At 44.2% G+C, this 13,444-nt stretch overlaps 1 protein-coding gene across 19 annotated transcripts in view; it reads right to left on the minus strand.

Annotated features, from left to right (window-relative positions):
- TENM4 (teneurin transmembrane protein 4) overlaps window positions 1-13,444 on the minus strand; it is a 3,006,191-nt gene that overhangs the window by 147,141 nt on the left and 2,845,606 nt on the right. For all 19 annotated transcript variants that reach the window (XM_054661572.2, XM_063784373.1, XM_063784372.1 and 16 more), the window contains 2 exons: window positions 8,012-8,113; window positions 5,833-6,027 (listed from right to left, as the gene is read on the minus strand). In XM_054661572.2, coding sequence (XP_054517547.2) covers window positions 5,833-6,027; window positions 8,012-8,113 — 297 coding nt within the window. The remainder of the gene's footprint in view (window positions 1-5,832; window positions 6,028-8,011; window positions 8,114-13,444) is intronic.

A 13,444-nucleotide genomic window follows, 5' to 3' on the forward strand; every position in this document is an offset into this window, starting at 1 on the left:
TCTCTAAAAGACAAACAAACAAAACAAAGACAAAAAAATTCACTTTCCTGAGGGCAAACACTTCAATATGTGCTGACTTTGCACAGCTTCTCCTCATGTGGTAGGTGAGTCGCATAGTGGTGGCTCACAGCCAGGCAGCCCTTTAGTGCTCCCAGGGCCCAGGGTCAAAGTGGTCTCAGGAGACCAATCCAGAAAAAGGGAAGAGAGAGTAACATTGTGGGTTATCTGCTCTGTGCTTACACGCTAAGCACTTTATATACACTATCAGATTCAGTTTTCTCAGTAACCCAGTGAGATACAGATGAGGAAACTGAGGCTCTGAGAGGTAAATAATTTATGCCAGATCACACAGCTAAACTCTGCCAGAGAGGAATTCTTTTCCTGATTTCTAAAATTGTGGTAAAATACACATAACATAAAATTTACCACCTTAGCCACTGTTAAGTGTACAAGTCAGTGGTGTTAAGGACATGGATACTGTTGGGCAACCATCACCACTGTCTCCAGAACTCTTTTTGTCTTGCAAAACTGAAACTCTGCACCCATTAAACAATTTCCTATTTCCCCTTTCCCTCAGCCCTCGACAACCACCATTCTGTTTTCTATCTCTATGAATTTGACTACTCTAGGTACTTAATGTAAGTGGAATCATCCAGTATTTATCTTTTTGTGATGGCTTATTTCACTTGTCATAACGCCTTCAAGGTTCATCCATGTTGTGGCACGGCCAGAATTTCCTTCCTTTTTAAGGCTGAATAATATTCCATTATATGTTCATACCTCTTTTTGTTTATCCATTCATACCTCGACAGAAATTCAGGTAGCTTCCACCTTTTGGCTATTGTGAATAGGTTGCTATGAACACAGATATACAAATATCTCTTTGGGACTCTGCTTTCAATTCATTTGAGTATATGTCCAGAAAAGAAATTGCTGGATCATATGGTAAATTCTATTTTTGATTTTTTGAGGAACCATTATGCTGTCTTCCATAGTAGTTCCACCATTTTACATTCCCACCAGTAGTGCACAAGGGTTCCAATTACTCCACATCCAGAATCTGAAGACAGCTGTGTCTGATCCTGAGGCCAATATTTCTATCAGGGGCTGACTTTCCCTAATCAAAGCTTTAGTTATGGGGCTACAACAACATTAACAGAGACCTCTAATCTTCTGCAAAGCACTGCATGGAAAAGGAGAAGAGTACTGAGAATTAACTGAAGTGGCTCCAGTTCATATGGAAAGTGCAACAGGTGGCAGAGAGAAGACAGGATTGGTAAAGGAGGTCGATTCATGTTCTTTCTCTACCAAAAAGTTGTTAGGTCTATCTTTCTCTTTAGGGAGGTAGGGATGCTATTCATTTTATAATTGTGAGGGGATGGTGGTATCCTGGGGAGAAGGGGCAACATGTAGCTGTTAGAGAAAGGGTGCTGATGACACTGTGATGAGTATGGTCAGGCCCCTCCTAATAGGAACTCACTAGGGAGCCCTATGCTGCAGAAGAAAAAGCTCTCCATTTGGCCTCAAGGGTCAAGGGACAAAATGTACTGGTTCTAGGTCCATGGTCCAATTATGTAACTGCTCTGTGCTTCCCATCTATAAAGCAGGTGTGGTAAAGATACTGACTACTGACTTCTCAGGTTGCTATGAGGAGCAAATGACATGATGATTTGAAAGGACCGTATAAACTGTTGCAAAGAGGTTATCTTCCTATCCTATCAGGACATTCAGTAGCATAGCTTGGGGTAAACTATGGTCAGAGCTCATTTTAATTCAGACATCCTTTAAATGTATTTATTAATTATATTTTGTAACCTGGTATATTTGACTTTTACATAAAAGACTGGGAAACCCAGGCTGGGTAGGTAAGAGTCACAGACACAAATGGGCAAAAACTTTACAAATGGCAATATTCTGGGAACATTTATTTTGAGAACTAGCTTATTAAGAAAGTTATTTTGCTATTTAGGGTCTTAAAGGTGTTCAACCTAATAACCTAAATGATAAATAAGACGATCAGGGTTCAGGAGTGATCATTTGGTAATAACACAGTAATGATCACAATAACAATCAACATTAACTTATTCCCTCTTCTCTGCCATATTTTGCTATTAAGCATTTCATGGACATTATCTCATTTAATCCTAACAATGTAAGTATGAGGTAGCTACTTTTATCATGTTCATTTGACAGCTGAGGAAACAGAAAGCACAGAGAAGTTAAATAACTTGCCCAAGATTACACAGTAGTATGGCAAATGGAAGAATTTAAATTTGAATCACCCTTTCCTGGTTAGGCCTCTTACCATTTCCCCTTACAATCTTACTGGTTCAGAAATACATGCATGCATATATACTTACATAAACACAAAAAATGTCTTAAAAATAGAAATCAAAACAAGAAAAGAAATAGAGCAATGTGGAGGATTAATGAAGTCAAATGAAGGCAAAGAATCTCTTCTCCTGCAGTCTCTGGACACCATTCAAAAATGGTTAGAGCATGACCTGTTGGAATGCCTGATAATTAAAAATAATAAATGTAATAATTGTGATAAATTCTCATGACCTGCCTCAGATCTTGGAACCTCAGAAGGATTATTCTGGCCCATTAGGCTTCTGTGACAATCCCCTAGACCCAGAGAGCTTTCCAATTTGACAGGAAACAACTCAGCAATTCCTATCCTGAGGCCAATAAAGGTATTTCCTTTTCTGTAAGTGCCTGAACCTCAACTTTGGGTTGAAACTGTCTCTGAGAATCCCAGGGCACCCTTGAGGTCGAACCTATAAATCTCCATCATTAGCAAGCAGGCTGGGAGGGTGCCAAGTTCAGCAAGAGGCTCTGGGTGGCACAGGCGTGTGCTTCCTTAGACGTAATGAGTCTAAGGAAGGACTTAGGAACCAGCAAAGTGAATCCTACACTCCCAGCAGATGGCCCAGGCAGAGAACAAAGATCAGAAGGAACTGGTGAGAGGCTACCTCCAGGCAATTAATCTTTGCTTCTGAAGGTCAACTGGGTCAAGTTATTGTGGAGCAGGAGGGAAGTTTTAAGGAAGACTGCATCTCAGGAGGGAAGGCAGCTCCCAGAAATCTAGGCTGAACTGGCTGAGGTTCCTGCTGGGGCTGGGCAGACACTGTCCCTGTGCTCTACTGATCCTATGGGGCCAGTATCTATGCCACAATGATGCTCTGCCAAAGAGGTGGTAGGTAGACTCTGCCTCTGCCTTTGCATTCTGGAGCCTCTGGGGTGGTGATTAAAGTTGGCTTCTTTCCATCACACTGGGACAGCTTCAGGAACAATGGTGATTTCCCAAGGAGCTGTGTGTAAAGTGGGGAGAAGCGGCCAGCTTGGGGTGGAAGGGAGTGGTGATGAAGGAGTAGGAGCAACGGTCACGGAGGTGGGCTGGCCTTTGTCTGGAAGACAGCCTAACTTAGTTTCCTCTTAGAGATGTGCCAAACAGTTACCTTTTTTCCCCTTGCAGAGCTTGCCATTCAAGCCAAATTTCTGGCAGAAGCATAGCCCATTAACAAAATGATGAGGCCTGCATGACCAGGCTGTGGACACAGGTCTTTCCCCCAAAAATGCCATGCTTCAGTGACCACACAAGCTATTAGACACTCTGCAGGACCAAAAACACAGGGTCTCACTTTTCACTGTGAAAGGTCTAGGTTTTTTCTTTTCTGCTCCTCCCCAAACTCCTTCCCAGTGTCCTACTGGCTGCGTTCAAGCTTTAAAAAATATGGGGCAATAAACTTCAGAAGAAGGAAGGGGGAGAAAAAAAGTGAGCTTGTTAGCTGATGTTTTATAAACACAGTGAAACCCGTTAGCACAGAGCAGAGGGAGAAGGGGGGGAGAAGTGTGGAGGACAAAGGCCCCAAGAAAACCCCATTATAAACACAAGGACAACGCAGTGACGCTTCACCAGAGAAACAGAAATAATAATGGGAATCAGTACCAGATGGCCCTCCTCAGAAAAGAAAGCTGGAGTAAGAACATTGCTTTTCAAATAGATAACGTAAATCAAAGTTCCAAACATTTTTTTCTCTCTTATAAATAACACTGCAGCTCTGGGGTGCTGTGCGATGCCAGCTCATCTGGGGAAGGACTGCCTTTTCCTGGCCCACACAACATGGGTGGGACTGGAGGCAGCTCACAGTTTCAAGAGGAATCTCCTCTTTGTTTCTCTTTCCTTCTCAGGGTCTTCACCTCAAGTGACTCGAATAAAAAGGGACAGCAGATGAAGGTCACCATTCTCTGGATAAAAAGGCCCAGTTCCTTTGTTAAAGGGGTTGGCGTTCCTTCTCTCTCAGACAGCCCAAAGTAATCCCCATCAAAGTTAACAGGTCTGAATCAGGACTTCCAGCCACGCTTGGGGTTTATATACAGCTTGTCTCAGAGAGGCGATGCTTTTCAGACACTAATCTCTTCTTGTTCCCCACTCTTTGAAAATGGGCCTGTTAATGTTCTGTTTTATTTTTAGACCGAAATGATGCCTGGGAGGGGCTCTCTGTTAAACAGTAAATGGTTTAGAAGATCGGCTCTCCTTGGAGCCTCTTCCACCCACTGGGGAAGGTGCCAGGGTGCTAGATGGCAGAGAATGGGAGGCAATGACAGGCGCACAGCATCATCCGTCAGTTTCAAACGGCAAATTCCAACCATTTAAAAAGACCTTGGATGAAGTGAGTGGGGCGAAACAGGAAATGTGCTTCAATTGTCCCCAGAATAATACTAATAACATAAGAGCTCACATTTATGGAGCGTTTACTATGTGTCAGACACTGAGCTAAGTGCTTTACATGGGTCATTTAATTCAATCCTCACAATGGCCCTCAGAGGAAGGCATTCCCATTTTATAGACAAGGGAACTGAGGCTAGTTAGTGGCAGGGCCAGGATGCAAACCTATAACTGATTCCAGAGTGTGCACTTTTAACAGCTACTTTACACTGCTTGCGAATAAGGCTCTTCCTCTCAGCTGGAAACACCATGCAGTCAAGAAGGAAGAGTCCTGGATTTGAAGTGAGACCTGGGCTGAATCCCAATTCTGCCATTAGTCAGTTCTATGACTGTGGGCAAGTCACTGCCCTTCCCTGGGCCTCAGTTTCTTCATTTGTGAGATAGAAATACTCATTTATTTTACTTGGTTGGATTTCCTAGCAAAGAATAGATGTCAGTGTTAAATCAACAGTTCACTTTTCCAGCCTCAATCTATACAGCCATATATTTATTTTATAAAGGAGAGGCATGCTCATGGGCACTGCAGAGCCATACACATGAACACACACACACACACACGCACACACACACGCACACACACACGAGTGTGATAAAAGAGGGCAGAGTTTGGAGGCCTATAATAGAATCACACTTCAGAAATGGAGATTAAAAATGAGCAGATGAGCCTAGAGGGGAGTGAAAAGAACTTGGGGTATGGAGCCAGAACGACTGGGCTCAAACCTAGCTCTGCTGTCTACTAGCCATGTGTCCTTGGGCAAGTTATTCAACCCTCTGAGTCTCAGATTCCCCAACTATAAAGTAGAGATGATTACTCCTCCCTAATAAGGTTTGAATTACATGACTCGAGGCTTCTAGCACAGCCCTGTATATGGTAAGTGCTCAATACATGACATTTCTCCCCTTCACTGTCCAGGACTCCGATGTGTTTGGCCTCTTCCTTTGGATTAGTTACTGTTGCTGGTGGGTGGGCTCCTGGCTTGGGGAGGTGGGGTCACAAAATGGCTCAGGAGGCTTCCCCTGCTCCCTGGTCACCCTCTTGGCACTATATGCCAGCCTCTATCTCAGAGGAAGGTGCCGGAGCTGCCACCTGCAACTCTTACCTTCCTCACAGCTCTCGCCCTTGTAGCCAGGGTTGCAGATGCAGGTGCCCGTGATGCAGGTGCCATGGTTGCTGCAGGCCACATCGATACACTGGTTGGTGGGCACATCGCACTCAGCGCCTTTCCAGCCACTGTGGCACAAGCATCTGCCCTTCATGTATTGGCCATTTCCGCTACAGAGCACGGGGCAGGAGGCTGGGGAGACAGCACCGGAAGTCTGGCATGAATCAATGTCCAGCACACCCCAACTGCCTTTGTCTCTTTCTCCTCCTGGCCTGCCTGGTTTCACCAGTAGCCTCAACTGCTCTGCCACAAACACCCATGTGTGCCCATCTGTCTTCTTCTCTTGCTTTATTTCTTTCCAGTTTAAACACATCTAGATTTGTAGGTGATAGTGCACAGTGCAGGGCCTGGCAGGGTAGGTATCCACTTAACCCCATCCCCTTCATGTTGCTGATGGGGTACAGTGGCTGCCAGGAACCTCAGACAGGAAGCTTCAGTCTGTTCCTCCGTCTCACTGGAAAAGCCAGTGGCTGAGCCTCCTGCCTGCCCTGAATCCCTCCTCCAGCGCTCTCCTCTAATAACACCCCACTTTCACTTCCCCACACCTCATCTGCAGCGCCACTTACTGTCCTCTTTAACCCAGCAAATCTCAGCTTCCCTTGCCTTTCAGTCCTCCACTCCAGCCCCATACACCACTGCCCCCTTAAGAAGAGAGCAGAGCCCAACTTGGCTCTTTAAAGTATTATCTTTTCATTCTGCCTCTTAGAGTAAAGGATTTTGTGATCTTCTCTATGAAGGATACTATATAAAAATAAATTATACTGCATTGTGCTGAAAGTACTTACCAGTCTTATCAAGATCCAATAAGGCTTTTTTACACATGACTCTTAACTTTAAGTGCATATGGGACGAGACGGTAATTCTTGTTAGAAGGAATGACTCATCTCTCTCTGCACCACCTTCCCCTGGTCCCCACCTGGCTTCTTTCCTTTTTAAAGCACTCAGCAGGTAATCACTGTGTTTCCTTGGGGCTGCAGGCTTTGCTGCCTCAAACTGAGTCTGTCTCACATTTGGAAGAATAAACAGACTCTCATGGCATAGTACTTGCAGGGTGTAGTTCACGCAGCCTGGAAAATCATCTCTGCCTTCTACTTATGAACAATTTCTCAAGCCTCAGGACTCGGGTGTAGTGTCACCCTCATTTGGGAATCCTTTCCTGAAATTCATCCCTTCTACTCTCAGACTGCTCTTCCCTTCTACTCTGATAGAAGCTCCCTGTATTTAACTGTGTTACAGCGTATTTCACTTACTATCGTACTGCTTTGCAGTTGTCTATTTACTTGTCTGTCTCTGAGACCAGACTCAGCGCTCCCAGGATTGGGTCTTGCCTAGCCCAGGACCAATCCCTAAAAAGGCATGAAGCAAATGGCTACTGAATAAGGGAAAAAGGTAAAAAAACAAAACAAAAGAAGGGGCCAAGTTAGTTTCCCAGGGGAGTGCCAAATTATCAGGACTGCAGATCTCCTTGACACTTTCCTTGTTAATTATTCCAGGACAGAAATGATGGCCAAAAGCATGGGATAGATCGTGGGCAGCCTTTTAGACTATCTCCACGGTGTTTATCATGGGCACTGGCAGTGTCTAAATATCAGGCACCGTTAGGGTCCCGTGTGGAAAAAAGTGGCCTGGCCTCCTCAGTCCCTCCCCTTGGGGTCTTGGCTGATTCTGCCTGTGCTGTTAGAAAGTAGCAACAGAGCAGTCCTCAGGCTCCCCATTTACAGGCCAGAGAGACATCACACTAGCATGAAGATAAACTTCAAAGATGCACGGCCAGGGATGATCATTGCTATAAGAGGAAATCAACTTTTTAAAAGAACCCCCACTGCCACTCCACCTGCCCCAGCAACAGACACTGACTTCACTGTGGCCACCCCACAGTGAATTCACCCTCCCTTCCTGACCTCCCCAATCATCCACATGTGGATAACAGCAGCTGACAAGGTTATGGCTCTGCCTGCACACCTCCCTCCAAGGGCTTCTGGAGAATGGCCCTTGGAAACCCTTCTTGTGGGCATCAGAAGGTGGGCTGGATTCTGCACTTGCTCTGAGAAGTAGAAGTGAGCTGCCTGAGGGGTCTGGGAAGCAGAAATCCAGAGCTCCAATGCAGAGTTCTCACCTCTGCCACAGTCGGGGCCCAGGAAACCCAGGAAGCAGTGGCAGGTCCCAGAGATGCAGTCACCATTGCCATAGCAGTTGCTGGGGCAGTTATCCACCGACTCTGGGGAGAGAAAGGAGAAGGAGAGTTGAAAACAAATTTCCTTACCCAAACAGAGAGCCCAGGAATCAAGCTTTAGGTTAACCAAGATCCACATATTTGAGCTCTTGTGGCCCCGTCACTGAAAGGAATGAATGGAGTTAAAATTCTATGTTATTTTTACTCTTATGGAAGCACAGCTCAAGTGACATTAGCAGAAGTGTTCTGCAAAATGTCTGCCTGAACCAAATTTTTATAAATCAAATTTGTATCTACAAACACATTAGAGATTCTTCAGCTAAAAACACTGAGAGAGAACAGTTTAACCTGTTAACAGTGGTTTTCTTTGGGTGGTGTGTTATTGGGTGATTCTTATAGTCTTCTTTATACTTTTTGTATTTTATGCTTTTCTCAGAATGGGCTGATATTTCATACTTTGTTTTGATATAAAGCTACTGAGCATTTACAAATCTGTCTTTTCCCACCTCTGGCTTTTCATATATCCATGTAGGTCCCCACCGTCTCTCACTGGAGCCACTACACCAGCCTGAGGCAGGCCTTTCAGCCTTCCCTCTTGCTCCTCACCTCGATGTGTTCACCACCCATCAGCCTCAGTGATTTCTTTGAAACAAATCTGATCCTATCACTCTCCTTCTTAAAACCCTTCAAGGGCTCCCCATTTGCTAAGATGAAAAAAATCCAAGTCCTTTCCAGAGACAAAGACGTTTTCTTTTCTGGCTGGGCGTGGTGGCTCAGGCCTTAATCCCAGCACTGTGGGAGGCTGAGGCAGGTGGATTACTTGAGGTCAGAAGTTTGAGACCAGCCTGGCCAACATGGTGAATCCCCATCTCTACTAAAAATACAAAAATTAGCCTGGCATGGTGGTGTACACCTGTAATCCCAGCTACTCAGGAGGATGAGGTGGGAGACTCACTAGAACCTGGGAGGCGGAAGGTGCAGTGAGCCGAGATTGCATTATTACACTCTAGACTGGGCAACAGAGTGAGACTGTGTCTCAAAAAAAAAAAAAAGTTTTGTTTCCTATTCCTTCTGCATGACTTGCATCCCCAGACACGCTCTCTGTCATGCCCCCCTTTTGCAGAGATGTTCCTTTCTCTAACTCCTCCTAATAGGTTTGTTACATGCTCTGTGTGACAGGTCAAGAAAATATAGAATCAATTTCAGAAAGATTTTAATCAAAAGTCAGGCACTGTTTTGTAGCTCCTGTTGGTAAACCTATTATCTAGAATGTGTGTTTATTTGGAACAGCTCATTTCTCAATAATGCTGGATGTGGAATGAGGCACAGAAGCAACTATATGCCAATGCCTTCTTTGTGCCATGTATTTCCACAAATTTATCTCATTTCACGGTCACCAAATCTGACAAGTACATATTGTTATTCCTATTTTACAACAAAACAAAACAAAACAAAACAAAACCAACAGGTGGCTGAGAGAAATGAAGTGACCTGTGGAAGGCCACAGATACTAAATCAAAGAGGCAAGACTGCAAAGACTGGAACCCGAGCCTTCGGGCTCCACGCCTGGCCTTGCTGCATGACACTATGCTATCTGGATCTTGAAGGAACTTATTCCACAGCAGAATCCAGGGAAATGAACAAGGCAGATCTATCAGTATAGGATCCCCCAACTTCCCACTTTTTTGTGTCCTGATTGAGAAATACAGGCCTTGACCGCTCTGTGACTGACACAGCCATTAGCAACTCTTCTGCAGGCTGGAGTCCACACTGAAGCCTTGAACATTCTCAGGTACTGAAAAAGGAGTTTAGGTTGTTTCCCCAAACAGTAAAGAAACTAGCCCTGGCCTTGAGCCAAACTCCTTAAATCTCCATATAAACTCCATACCCTGGGCACCTTGCTATGGAGATACCTAGGTAGAAAATCCCTTTCTCTTGCTGTCTGCACGAGAATTGCTACAGCACTCTGTAAGTTCCCCTAATAAACGCTTTGGACAGATCAACCTGGCTTTTAGTGCTTCTTTCTTTGCAATCCCAACCAGCCCTATCTTGGGATAGTTTGGGGCACCCCCTCATGGGAACACTTCCCTGCCTCTATTTTTGTGGCGACTCTAGCTATGGGTTCACTGGATGAAACAGTGGGACAGAGAAGCCCATCCTGAAGGCAGCAAAGGATCTATTTGTAGGATAGAGAATTCTATAACTTTCAGAGCTTGGAGGGATCCTAGAGACATCCAGCCCAATGATCTCATCTGATACAGAAGGAAACTGAGACCCAGAGGAAGGGCAGTGACTTGCCCGAGGTCTCAGAGGGAACCAGTAGAGTCAGATTTGAAAGTAAAGGAAAAGGTTAGTTAAGCAGGCAGTCTATTGTCTTAGCTCACAACTATAAGTCATGAAGCCAAGATCTAGGCCTGTGTTAAATGAAATGTTACTACATTAGATACAAGCCTTGCCTATAGGAAATTTGCAGCTTAACTGGGAGAACAAAATAATAAGTCAACTGTTGCATGAGGCATAGAAAAAGCTCTGCCTGGAGGTAAGAAAACCTAGTTTTGGGATCTACTCTTTTAGTACCATGATCTGTGACCTAAAGCAACTTCCTTCCCCTCTCTGGGCCTCACCTTCCTGATATGTGAAATGAAGGCAATGGTGGAGATGATTCCCTGCAACTGCTTCCTGTTCTAAAATTCTATGAGTCTATAATTAATTAAGAGATCAAGGGTGGAGAAAAGGCATCTAGACAAGGGCATCAAAACTTAAATGCAGCATAGCACTTAAGGGTAGTACTGTGGCAGCTGGAATGGGGCAAAATTAGCAGAGGGAAGGCTTCTCAGAGGACGTGGGCTTGAAAAATGGCTTGGTGATATATAGGTGGAGGCGGCGGCATTTATAGCATGATGCATTTTCAAGAAATGTCCTTCTTCAAGGTCTTAAAGTGTCAACTTAAGAACTATTTTTAAAGTTTGGAAAAATGGTCCAAATGTGTGGCTCCTTTAGTGAGTGGGCAATTCCACTCACTCAGTGTTGTCTCTGCTAACACAAGCAGTGTTTTATATTAACACAGAGTTAAGAACAAGAAGGTCTAATCCAACACGTGGCCTCGTTTCAGGGCAAAATGGTCTGGGTCCCAGCAGAGCAAGGCTTAGGCTGGGGACCTGAAGATCTCTATTCTCCATTGGCTTTACTTGGAAGAATCCATGTTCCCAAGACCTTTAAGTCAGTAGTGGATTCCTAAACACTGTTTTTAGAAAGAACCATTTAGGAAGTTTCACTTTGAATACTCTTTTAAAAAATTAAAATTTTGAGTAAAGTCTAAGGCAAGATAATTTCCACTTTAAGCTACTGGGCTAATTGTACAATTGGAGACAGTCCTGCCTGCAGGGCTGAGGAAGGAGTATAGAACAGAAAGGCAGACGGCCTGGCTTCCAGGTGTTGTCCTGCTACTGAGTGGTTGTGAATCCTTGGCCATGTCACATGAAGTTTCGGTACCTGTCTTCTCATTATTGCACTTGCTCCTACCGTAAGTTCCTGCTTGGCAACTTCTATTCCTTCTTTCAAATCCAGTTCAAATGCCACCTCCTTGGAAAGGCCTGGACATCTTAAACAGGCTAAGTTACTTCCAGAACTCTTTTTCCCTCACTCTTATTAAAATACCATATAGGTTTCATTGTTGACTGTGAACTCCTTGAGGATAGAAATTGAGTTTATTCATTTATGTATTTGCCCTGGTATTCAATCCAGAGGAGGGTCTCAATAAATATTTGTTTCTACTCCTGAAAGAATTCCACTAGATGAGCTCAGAAATCCCTCCCAGATCTAAATTTCTATGGTTCAATCCTTCTCAAAACCAATGGTATAAAGTATAGCTCCTAATAAAATTACTATAAATACAAGTTGCATTTTTAACAGGATCAACTGCAGATAAGTGTTATATACTTTGTTAGATTCTGATTTCCGGAGTCTGCAAGATACAACCTGTTTATCATCTGCCGAAAAGCCTTCATAGTGAGAAAGGGACGAAAGCATATTTTCTGTGACTGAGTGTAGTGTTGGTTGCTAAACCTGACAGCATAGAAGCCTGTTTGCTACAAAACTTGCCCCAGGCTACTGGTGTTAGAGAAGGCAGAAGTTTTGGGAGACGGGAAATAATTTTAAGATAGCAACAAGGAAATGGAAAGGAGAAATATAGAGAATATTTTCTTTTGATAAAATGCTTATGTATATATTTTTCTTCCACTTGGAGGGATTTCAACAACTTGAGGTTCAGTTAGGATCCCACAAATAATGAGTCTCCACTGACCAGGTATCTCTGTGCTACATTCTAGGGCAGAAATGATATTCTTTGGCTTGGGAAAAGTGTGAACTTTAATGTGTAAGTACTGTGGATGTTCCCAATTAGTGTTTGGTGAATTTCTTCCCCCACAGTCTCTCCTGCTTTGCTCATGTTCACACTGCAGCTGCCTTCATTTAGCAGAAGGTGTGCCTTTAGATCTGCTTGGATCCAAATTAAAAATTCAGCAGCCTATGAATAATTGATTTTCATAATTGGGTATATGGCATGTTGGAAAACGGGGCCTTTCCCCCAGCTTCTTTTTCTATCACAGCAGTGGGTCCTGGTAAAAAAAAAAATACATGATTTTCAGGAACTTGTTTTTCCTTTCATCTGTATTGGAATGCAGAGTTTAAGTGTTTCCTTAGCTCATTCTCTGGACATGTGTTGTGAGTGGGAGTGTTCTCTGGATATTGAACAAAATGTTGCTTGAAATACAAAGGGGCAACTGCAGAAGGAAGAAAAGACAACAGTGCTTCTTCCCAGTGGAGACATGGGAGTCAGGAACCCACAGAGGCCTCAGGGAACCCACTGCGGTGCCCGTTTTGACTGTTCACTACTCCTGATTTGTTTTCAGAAACAAATCATTAGCGCTGCTATGTCAAGGTGAAAGATGATCACAGCTGATAACTAAGTTCTCCTGAGTCCAGGGTTGAGGTTGAGGAAAGTCTGCCCTCATTTGCATCCTTCTGGTTTTCCTTTCTAAAATCCTGAAGCCTCATTTTGTAGGAAACAAGGAGAGACCACAGAAAAAAATCTTATTAGGAGGACTACCTGGACAGCCCAATTGCCTCCTTAACTGTCTCACAGGGGCAGTAATATCAGTAAAGGAAAGGCAGCTTTTCTCCTGTGTCAGCTCACCATGGCATGGGCATACCTGCCTCTTGCCTTGCTCTGAGTGGGCAAACCTCTGTGGACGTGCGAGCTTGATGCTGGACTCCAGCATCAAAGACAGAAGGAACCAGCTTTGTGAATGAGGTCAAGGCCCACTCGACATTCTCATTCTCTCCTTTCTGCTCACCCCACACTTATCCCTCCCTCCC

Source organism: Pan troglodytes, chromosome 9 (genome assembly GCF_028858775.2).
Source record: "Pan troglodytes isolate AG18354 chromosome 9, NHGRI_mPanTro3-v2.0_pri, whole genome shotgun sequence".
Lineage (NCBI taxonomy): Eukaryota > Metazoa > Chordata > Mammalia > Primates > Hominidae > Pan > Pan troglodytes.